Below are 11,319 nucleotides of genomic sequence, written 5' to 3' on the forward strand. Positions count from 1 at the left end.
CAACTCCTGAAAGAGGAAAACGGACATAACCATCTGCTTCTTCACTCCTGCTGCCGAGACAGGCTCCGCAGGAGCGGGCCATTCAAAATCTCTCCTCAAGGAGTTGGATTCCGTCACCCACGGGTGCCCCTTCCTCAGCTGCCCTCTTTCCCACATCTCCTTCCTATGCCCTGGTTCCTGCCATGTTCTCACGACTTCTTTGGACTCTGAGGCCAGAGCACAGACATAGCCATGGCCATGGCCTCGGCAGCCCCGCCTGCTTGCCCAGCTCTGCTGATAGCCCAGGCACTGAGGATCTGGGGCCTTAGACATCGTGTGGTGCGGCCCCCTCATCTTAGAGAGGGGGAAACTGAGGCACGGCTAATGGAAGCCGCTTCACCCAATCACATAGCTAGTCAGGGGCGAAGCTCACTCTGGACCCAATACTATTTCCCTTCCATTGAGGTTCAGCTTGGAGGATTTTTCAATGCTTCTGGCTTGTTTCAAGGAAATATTTCATGTGAAGCTATTCAGGTTGGGCTCAGGTTTGAATAGGCTTCCTTTTAGTTTGATTCCTGGTTACATAATTAATATCGGGGCCCAGTTTTGGGCTTGGCAAAACGAAATTGTGATTGCACCTTCTCCTTTCGCCTTTGTGAGCACAAGCAGGGTCCGAGGAGCCATCACAGGCCGGGGGAGGTTGTACCTGTGAGCCGGGCTGCGACGCGAGAAGGGTCACCGCCATTCCTGTTTCCCTGCTAGCAAACCGAGGCGCGGGGCTGGAATAGAACTGTCCACGAGGGAGGTCCAGGCAGGAAGACAGCACAACATGGGGGAGGTCTGGCCCTCTGGGCCCCAGGAAGGTAGAAGGGGAGGGTCTATGGTGTGAATGTCTCCCCCAAATTCACATGTTGAAACCTAACCTCCAAGGTGATGGTCAAAGGTGGAACCTTTGGGAGGCGATTCGGCCATGAGGGCAGAGCCCTCAGAAATGGTTTCAGCGCCCTGCGAAGGAGAGCCGGAGAGCTCCCTTGTCCCTTCTTCCACATGAGGATGCGATGAGAAGTTCACGACCCAGACGAGGGCCCTCATTCAATCATCCTGGCTCCCGACCTTGGATTTCTGCCTCCAGGACTGTGAGCAACAAGTTCCCTGTTTATAAGCCCTAGCCTGTAATTGTTATAGCAGCCTGAGTGGACAAGCGGGGAGGGGAATGCGACAAAGGGGTGAGTAATGAGCATTGGGAGAGAGCGGAGGACTCTGGGAGGAGGCCCCTCCGAGGCCATGCTCTCAATGACAGCCACGGGCCCGAGGGGTAGCTGGGCTGAGCCTCTCCTCATTATGTGGACAATTTCCAACCAACTCTGGGAGAAGGCCTGAATCGTTACAAAATCAAGAATATTTTCTATGACCATCTGAGTTGAAAGGAGCTTGAGTTTTGTAATCTTGCTATGTTAACTTTGGGTTCAAGAGGCGATCCCAGTTTTGCAGGCCTTTCACTCTAATGGGCTCTAAAGCAAGATTGCTTCCTGGGGCCATCAGCCCTTTCTCCGAAGACATGGCTACTGGAGGACTTGGCTTACTCCTACCCCACTTCCCAGCATCTTACCTCCTGGGGTCGCTCTGAGATCAGAATGAAGCCGTTGCTGTCCACGATGAAGCAGTCCAGGTCCTGAGGAGAAACCCAGAGGGAGGTGAGCTCTGGCCCTGCCCCGGCCCCCTGGGTCCTCTGCCTGGCCTGGCATTTGGGAAGGCAGGCTGCCATGACTAGTGAGAAGGTCCCCTCGTGGAGCCCAGCACTGCAGGAAAGAAGGGCACTGGGGAGGGAGGGAGCTGGCTCATCCAGAGGACTGGGGTGCGGGGCCCAGGGCTCCCACTCCCCCCTCTTCACACTGGAAGAACTTACACTGTCCTGGCAGCTCTTTGGGCACGGCCCATCCCCCGCACTGCACTGGAAGGAAGAGAAATTGTCAGTCGGGTATGCCCTTGTGTGTGTGTGGTGGGTATTTGGCGCGTGAGTGTGGGAGTGCTATGTGCGTTGTACATCTGTGTTGTGTGTTGATGTGTGGGGACTGGCGGATGTGTGTTTACGGTATACTAGTGGTACATGCACATGTGTGTCTATGGTATCTATGTTTGGTGTGTGTGTCCATGTGTGGTATATGTGTGGTGTGTGTATGTGTGCATGTATTTGGGGTGTGTGTGTGTGTGTGTGTGTGTGGCCGTGCACGGTAGTGGGCAGGGCACTGAAGCAGGATCCTTGCGGCTGGGTCACCTTCCCGGAGGGAGCCATGGCCTGCAGCTGTGGCTGAGGAGAAGGGAGCCCTATTGCTGGAGGCCTCATGGGTGGCCGCCTACTGCTCTTTGTCATCCTGCTCGATGTGGTGGCTGATCCCAGGCTACTGGGCTGGTGCTCCTAACCCCTCCCATTCCTTCCACCTTCTTTCTCTGGTCCCTACACTTGCTCAAAGTGGGGACGCAGCAACAAGTGAAGGGGGGCCATGGAGCAGAGGAGGCTCAGAGCCAGGGGCAGATTCGGGGCTGGAGGAGCTTGTGGAGGATAGTGAGGAGCCCTGTGCAGCCCAGGGGGAGCCAGGTCTGAGGGCTCTGGGAGCAGAGGCAGGAGAGGAAGGGTTGGGTGGGAGGGGCTGTGGAAAGGCCCAGCTCAGAGCGGGTGGGCCACAGACTGGGCTTGGTTCTTGGTGGGGGGCGGGGGGCACTGAGGAGGGCAGTTTCCTTACTTTGCTGTGTGGGGGATCTGAGCAGCAGAGACTAGTGACCGACAGTTCAGGGGATGTGGTGTCCTGCCCTTTGCCCCAGGCCTAAGCTGAGAGAGAGCACTGGGTGGGGAAGGCTGGGACCAGAGACTGAGGCCGCAGGCAGACCTCCAGGAGCTGAGGAAGGCAGAGGAGAGATCCAGGAGGGCTGACAGAGGCCTAGCAGGCGGGCTGAGAGGCAGTGGGGCAGCCGGGGGAGTGGGTCTGACAGTGCCAGCCCCTCATCAGCGTGGAAATGTTGGGGAGCCTTCTGACCCTGAACTGACCTCCATCACACCCACCTGCTGCGTGGCTGCCCAGAACGTGCGCTGCAGGAAGTCCAGCCTCATTTGGATGCCCACCGCTGTTTTGGGAGGAGGGGGTGGTAGGAGGGAAGAGGCAGTGAGAGGAAAAATAGATTACAGTTAGAGAGAGGGGGTGCATCCGTAGGAACTGAGGGGAGAGGGAGCACCAGGGCAGAGAAGGGGTGGAGAGAGCTGAGTCAGACGGCAGCATGCGGACTGAGGTTCCTGGGTGTGGGGGAGGGAGAAAGGAAGAGACTGGTGGCTTCTGTCTCTCCGCAGAGGACGATGCCAGAAAACGGTCTAAGAGAAAGATGAGGCCTGGGTTCTAGAGAACGGTGAGGATGGCATTCATCCTCGGATCTCGGGGACTCAGGGCAGGTGCACTGGGCAGACCATTCCCCCTTTCCCACAGATGGAAAGGTAGAGGCTGAGAGACTGAGCCATTGGCTCAGGTCATGTGACCCAAAGTGGTGGAACTCTGGGCCACTGTGGGTTGGGTAGCTCACGGGGCCTCCTAGTTCCCAGCCTGACCTAACAACCTCTCTTGTACCCAGAAAGCTAGAGACCGTCCAATCTGCAAAAACTACTCTTTTGATGGTGCCACTTACAAGGGCCACCATACCTCTTTGGTTCCCAAATAAGTGTAGGGAACACAAGCTGGTGCTCACATCCTAAGAGAAATTCGGGGCCACAGAATAAAAGAAAAGCAGCTTATATTGAAAAAGAATTTGAAAACTAGGCCGACTTCCTACTGCCTGGTATAATAATATCGAAAACGTGTTGAGTGCCAGGGACGCTTATGTCCGTGAGCTTGTTTCATCCGCACGGCAGACCAGTTCTATTATTATTCAGGCTTCACAGTGGAGGAAACAGGCTTGCAGAGAGTACACGCTCACCCAATCACCTGGCCCCTAGGTACAGAACCAGGACACGTCTGTCTCTGAGGCTCTTAACCTGGATATTCCCTAGGCCTGACTCAGTCCTGGTGGTCAGGAAGAGTGAGAGGCTTCGGTTCCCTCATCTGCAAAATGGGAACACACCTGGGTTCCTAGCCATAGGCTGTTTTCATGAGACATTCTGCAGTCACCCCAGTGACATTCATTGGAGCGATTTTCCATTACAACCATTCTGACCCCCGGAGACTCAGGGGGCTCTTCTGAAGTGGACTGGACTTCCAATATAGCACAGATACAGAATCGTATCCTTTTGTTTTTTCAATATGAAATAATCCTGGAGAAATGTGATGGGGGGAAAGGGAGAGAGCAGGGGGCCAGATCCCAGCCCTGGGTTGCACTGGAGCCTTGATTTTCTGGCTTCAGCATCAGAATCACCTGGAAGGTTTGTTAAAACCCATCCCCAGAGTCTCTCATTCGGGTGGGGCCTGAGCATTTGCATTTCTAAAGTGCTCCCAGGGCTGTCGCTGCTGCCCAGGGACCATATCCTGGGAACCACTGTTGTAAACCATCACTGTCTGGCTGCACTTTTGGAGATGATGAAGCTGTTCTAGATCTGAATTGTTCCACACAGTAGCCACTTGTCACATGTGGCTTTTGAGCCCTTGAAATGTGGCTACCGTGATTGAGGACCTGAGTCTTAAATTTTTTATTTAATTTTAATTAATTTAAATGGAAATAGCTACATAGCTGGTGGCCATCATATTGGACAGTGTGATTCCAGGGCTCTGCGTTTACAGATGAAGGCACCAAGCCCTGTGAGCCCCTCCCCTCCCTGCAACTCCCATGGCAATTCTGAGGCTGGAGCTCTGGCCAGCCTGCTTGAACAGGTCCTATGATGTGGGAACATTTGAATTCTATGGGGGCTGCTTTGTTGCTTCAAGGCCCAGGTGGTTGGAAGACATAGAAATGAAGGGGACGGTAGACCCACTTCCTGGTTCATGAGAGGGACAGACACAGCAGGTGTGATCAGCAGCCCTGGTTGCCATGCCCCTCCTCCCTCTCACATCTTTCTCTCCTTTGAGGCTGCAGGTGGACCTCAATCACTCCCCCCCCTTATTCTTCCTTTTAAGACCACTCTTGATACTCATTTAGATAGATTTTCTTTCACCTGAAGAAAAAGGCTGAGTGAAACAAGAGGAACCTCCTCTAAAAATTCTCAGAGGGGAGTGCCTAATACTTAGAATAACAGGATCTTGGGAATTTAGGAAAGCTTATTTACCCTGGCCCTTGGCCCTTGTGGTCAAAGAACTCTCAGACTATTCCTAGAACGAGACTGCCTCTCTACCCATTGGTCAGTGCCAGGTCTCATAGAATCATGACATTTCTGAGCTGGAAGAAATTCCATGATTCTAACAGAGGGAGTGTCAGAGGGTGGGGTTAATTTTTCCCTAATGAAACAGGTCTTTGAGGCTCTTGGGTAGAAAAGGCAGGAGTGGGGCACAGGGCAGATTCTCCCCCACTAGGTTTCATCTCACAGCTGGACAATAAGCTCCTCCAAAGTAGGCTCTGGGTCCTGCACATCTGGGTATCCTTTGCAGAATCTAGGACATTCCAACAGCCTCCTGACATCTCCCCTGGAGTCACTTGAAACTTTGCATGTCTGGGGTTTCCTCCTAAAACTTGACCCTCCTTGAGATTTCCCCATTTGGAGGGCACATTCTCCACCTGATTGTTACCCTGTTTCCCCATCCCATCTGAGTTCTGTAGATCTCATTCCAAAACTTCCTTAGTCTGTCTGTCCATTTCTCTCCCCCTCCCCTGCTACCAGTCTGGGCCTAACCATCATCTCTCTCACTTGGATTAATGTAATTAACCCCTAAGTGGTTTCCCTTCCTTCATGAGCCTGTTCTTCACAAAGTCACGAGAGTGCTCTTTCTGAAGATCAAATCATGTCACTCCCTTGCTTAAAACCTTCCAATGCCTTCCCACTGCTCTTTAAACGATATCTAAACTCCTCTGATATTGCCTACAAGACTCTTAAGAAGCTGGCCCTGCTGATGTCTCTGATTTCAATGGGAATCACTTCTCCCTGAAACATGCTAAGCTTGTCCCACTCGGGGCATTGTATCAGCTGTTCTGTCTCCTTGGAATGCTCTTCCCCTTTACATGGCTAGTTCCTTCTTTCATCGGATCTCAGCCCAAACATCATGTCTTAGAGAGGCCTTCCCTGACCTCCCAGGATAGAGCATTCCTCCCCTTTGCCATTCATTCTCTACCTCATCACTCTTTTTCTTTTTCTTTATTTCTTTTTTTAAATTGTCACCCAAGGATATGTTTACTGATTTGAGAGAGGAGGAGGAGAGAGAGGGAGAGAGAAAGAAAACATTGATGTGAAAGAGAAACATCGATCAGTTGCCTCCCTTACATGCCCAACTGGGGAATCAAATCCAAAACCTAGGTATGTGCCTCGACCAGGAGTGGAATATGCAATCTTTTGGTGTATGGCACGACTCTCCAATCAACTGAGCCACCCAGCCAGGGCTACTCTTTATTGTCTAAGCAAGATGGTTTATTTATATTCTCATTTATTGTCAGTCTCACACCATTAGAATGTTTAGTAGCAGGCAAGGGGGTTGAGATCTGATCCCTAGCACCTAAAATAAATAGTACCTAGCACACAATGGGGTGAAATAAAGAAGTACTTGTGAATTCTATGTGTCAGCCACTTGAATGGGAAGCAAATTCTACGAGATCTCTTTGTCCCTTGCCTCTGGGGTTCAAGATCTTGCTGAACAACCTTTTGCCATGCTGAGCCCTGCCCTCTCACAGATGCTGGGCTTGAGGTCCTAGAGACTGAGCTGTTGTGAAGGATGAGCATGGGCACATCCTTAACAACAAATCGACTGTGTCCTGCCATGCCCAACAGCTGTGCCCTTGGCTTTAATCATTTCAAATCTTCTGTTCAACTCCAGAAGGAATCCTGCTTTTCCACCCCAGACACTGAGAAAGCCCAGCCTTCTCCCTTGGGAGACTCACCAGGGCAGCTTGGGTTCTTGTTATGGTCCATTTGATTGCTACCTTGGGTGGTTGGCTATTGTCAGAGCCTCAGTGGACCTTCACCTGGGGGAGCACTAGGCTGGCTGCCCTCCTCCCAGCACTTCCTAATAAGCCTACTGTGTGCAGGAGGTAATACCTGATGACACTGTTCACAGGCAGGCTCAGAACTAACTCATGGTGAAGAGAGAAATCCAAGCAAAAGGGCACAGGGAATGAGTGGCACTTAGCCTTTTAGGGTGGCTTCCCCCCCAACCCTCATGGATTATTAAGAGACCACCCCCAAGAGAACCAAGATGGTGGCGTAGTTAAATGCTGGTACACGCTGCCTTCCACAACCACATCAAAATTACAGCTAAAATACAGAACAACTATCATTCAGAACCACCTGAAATCTGGCTGAATGGAAGTCCTACAACTAGAGAAGTAAAGAATAAAGCACATTGAGACCTATGGAATTTGTAGAACGGGCTGTTCCGACACCCATGTGTGGTGTTTCTTTAATCGGGAGGGATATCTCCAAGGCCTGCCATGAGAAGCAGGGAGTCCCAGCCCCACGCCAGACCTCCAGCCCAGGGTTCCAGAGCTGGGAAGAGAATTCCTCATAACTTCGGGCTGTAAAAACCAGCAGGCATTGTGGCTGAGTGACATGGAGGCTGCTGGAGACCCAGGTGTTCCTCTTAAAAGGCCCACGTCCTCTGAGCTCCAGTGCCTGGTGGCTTTGAAGGAATCCAGGGATATATGGAGGAACTGGACTGTCTGGCATGTGGCAGGAACTCAGGGATGGCTTTCTCCCAGACAGGGGTGCTCACAGGGGTTATTCTTCCTGTGCTGGGACCTCCTCCATCATAGAGCTAACTGGCAGCCATGTCTGAGTTTTCACCAGCATGGCCCACATCGTTCGTTTCGCCCTGGTGATTCCCCGAGAACCTGCCCCATCCAATTTGCACCCCCACACAAGCTGTTTGCAATGGCTTTGCCATATGAATGGCCTGTCCTGATTCATGCTTCAGACTTTCCTAAAATCTCTCAAACAAGCAGCATCTGGTATCAGCATGCCCCAAACTTATCAATAATATGCTCATGCCTGGCACTACCACCAGCCTGCCTTGCTGCACAGCTGGGCCTCACCTGGGCACTTCTTAGCCCAATACAAGTGGCAGCCATCTTTAGATCTCTCTGTAGCTCCTACCAGGTGGCCCCAGGCAGTGGCTGACTTTGCACTCCCAAGAGGCCTCAGAGCCAGTGTACCTGGTGGATAGCTTCAGACCATAACATATTACAACTCTACACATCCACAAGCAACACACTCGACAGACTCAGTGAGCACCAAAGCCCCACTGAAGCAAATCCTGCTCCATAGGGGTGTCCTGTACAGCTGCTCTTCCACTGTAGTTGCAGCTGGTCCTCACAGCCAACTGGCCTGGAGATCAATTCCTCCCAGTGATGCCAATAGCAATCAAGACTGAACTACAAAAGGAGACATATATAATACTCTTTGTAATACTTTAAGCAATACAACAAAATTTTTTAAAAAAAAGACTCAACTACAATAAGACTATGCACACAGACCACACAGGGGCGCACCTAGAGTGTCCAGCTCAGGTTAATGGGGAGGCTGAGCCACTGGGCCCTACAGGACACCTACTACACAAACCATTTTAGCAATTCCAGGAGACATAACAGCTCTACCTAATACATAGAAACAAACACAGGGAAGCAGCCAAAATTAGGAGAAAAAGAAACATGTCACCAATGAAAGAAATGGAAGCAAGCAAACTATTGAATACAGAGTTCAAATACATGGTTATAAGGTTAATCAAGGATCTTACTGAGAGATTCAAGGGACTTAATCAGAGCTTCAAGGAATTCAAGAGAGCTTCAAGGGACTTAGTGAGACTTTTAAGGATGTTAGTGAGAATGTCAAAGGCATGAAAAAGGACGTTTCAGAAATTAAGCATACACTAACTAAAAAAATAATTTACAGGGATTCAACAGCAGAGGATTCTGAGAATCAAATCAATGATTTGGAATATGAGAAAGCAAAAAACACCCAATCAGAAGAGGAAAAAGAAATAAGAATTTAAGAATATGAAGATAATATAAGGAGCCTCTAGAACAATTTCAAGTGCACCAACATTTGCATTATGGGGGGTGCCAGAAGAAGAAGAGAGAGAACAAGATATTAAAAACTTATTTAAAGAAATAATGACAGAAAACTTCCCCTACCTGGTGAAAGAAATAGACTTATAAGTCCAGGAAGCACAGAGAGTCCCAAACAAGAGGAACCCAAAGAGGCCTACACCAAGACACATCATAATTAAAATGCCAAGGGCAAAAGACAAAGATCTTAAAAGCAGCAAGAGAAAAGCAGTTAGTTACCTACAAGGGAATGCCCATATGACTGTCAGCTGATTTCTCAACAGAAACGATGCAGGCCAGAAGGGAGTGGCAAGAAACATTCAGTGATGAATAGCAAGGACCTACAACCAAGATTACTCTACCCAGCAAAGTTATCATTTAGAATTGAGAGTCAGCTTTACAGATAAGAAAAAGCTAAAGGAGTTCATCACCATCAAACCAGTATTACATGAAATGTTGAAGGGTATTCTTTAAGAAGAGGAAGAAGAAGAAAAAAAAGATAAAAAATATGAACAATAAAATGGCAATAAATACACATCTATCAACAATTGAATCTAAAAATAAAAATAAATGAATAAGAAATCTATTGAACAGAATAAATGGATGAATAAAATAGAATCAGAGGCATGGAAACGTGGAACAGACGGATGAATCTCAGAAAGAAGGGGTGAGGGGGGTGTGGGAAGAGAATAAACAAGGATCTTATATGCATATATGCATAACCTATGGGTGGTGAAGACCTGGGGTGGGGCAGGAACTGGTGGAGGGGGACAATGGGAGAAAGAAGGACATCTGTAATACTTTCAACAATAAAGATTAAAAAAGAGAGAGAGAGAGACCACCCCCACCTCATGCCTCTCTATGTGGGCCCTTGTTTTAGACCCTGACCTTGATCCCCTGATGGAGGAGAAATCAGACTACTTTCTCCTTGCCTTAGCCCAGCCTGCCCTCTCCCTCCTTTCTCTCATCTGCTTCTCCACAATCTCCTGCTCTGTTCCAAAGCAGCATTGCTTTAAGATCCCCTTGGCTGGCAGACAACCTAACAAAGAGCCTCAATAAGGACACAGACGGCAGAAGGCTTATCAAGATGAACCTCTTTGCTCTTTATCCTGGCTGTCACCTCGGTCTGCTTTGTCATCACAGAAAGCAAAACAAAACAGCTGTGCACACACACACTCATGCACCGCCCCCCCCAAATGATCCCTGTCAGGGGCCCGACACCCAAGGAGTCAGAAACTCAGCTTTTACCCACTAGCTCTCATATCTATTTTGTCCTCCCTTCTCCTCTGCCTAGAGATAACCGAGCCTGCAGACATTGGGGTGAGGAGGGGCCACCTCTCCTGATACAGGCTGGGAAGTCTGCAGCTGCTCCGTGAAATCTTGGATGATAGAGCGCCATTGCCAGAAGGGAAACCAGACATCTCAATCACTCTGCTCCCATTCTATAGGCAGGAAACTGAGGCTCAGGGCTGTCAATTAATTAACCAGTTATTAGCCAGTTCAGCCATTTTTAACCAGTGTGCCACAAGAGGCACACGAGGCACACTGGTGTGCCACAAAAATATGTAAAACATGCAATACCTAGCTGTTTAGTCAGGGGCACCGACCTATTTTCCTTTAGATTGTCAAATAAAAAATGATGGCAGCCAACACAACAGTAGCTGTCCAGTATGAATGAATCAAAATTATACCTATTTTTTGGTCAGATCAACGAAAGCCATATTTTTTTGGTGTGCCTCAGAATTTTAGTAATTAGTTTGTTTTAGTAGTTAATGTGTGCCATGAAAAAGGTTGAAAACCCCTGAGCTAGTTACTGAGCAGCGGAGTTTGACTCTGTGCCCGTCCTCTGGGACGCGGGCTTGGGCTCTTCCCTTCCATCCCCCATCAGCTCTGGGCTGGGTGAGGCAGAGGCTCTCTTCTAGAACTGCTCACAGCATGGGGAAGTGGGCAAACCAATCGCAGAAAGCTGCCATACGTTTTCTGTGGTAACAACAGGGTGGCCCCAAGAAAGGCCATCGATCAGAGGAGAAGGTCAAGGCTGTGGACTAAGCAGGGACACTTCACAGAGGTCATGCTCAGGATGAGTTTTTCAGGAGCTCATTCCAGCCTCAGGGAAGGAAACACTTTCTGGGGCTGTGAATTGGGAAGCTGTTTAGGGGTAGATGCGGGCGTTTAGCTTGAAGGCAT

General features: G+C 49.7%; 1 protein-coding gene across 3 annotated transcripts in view; it reads right to left on the reverse strand.

Annotated features, from left to right (window-relative positions):
• The window catches only part of CACNA2D4 (calcium voltage-gated channel auxiliary subunit alpha2delta 4), a 111,673-nt gene that overhangs the window by 14,239 nt on the left and 86,115 nt on the right, over nt 1-11,319 (reverse strand). For all 3 annotated transcript variants that reach the window (XR_009451287.1, XM_059683963.1, XM_059683962.1), the window contains exons 27-29: nt 3,038-3,099; nt 1,886-1,930; nt 1,589-1,651 (exon numbers count right to left, since the gene is read on the reverse strand). Coding sequence is in view for 2 of the 3 variants with exons in the window: in XM_059683963.1 (XP_059539946.1) it covers nt 1,589-1,651; nt 1,886-1,930; nt 3,038-3,099 (170 nt within the window). In the remaining variant the exon portion in view is untranslated. The remainder of the gene's footprint in view (nt 1-1,588; nt 1,652-1,885; nt 1,931-3,037; nt 3,100-11,319) is intronic.

Source organism: Myotis daubentonii, chromosome 2, assembly GCF_963259705.1.
Source record: "Myotis daubentonii chromosome 2, mMyoDau2.1, whole genome shotgun sequence".
NCBI lineage: Eukaryota > Metazoa > Chordata > Mammalia > Chiroptera > Vespertilionidae > Myotis > Myotis daubentonii.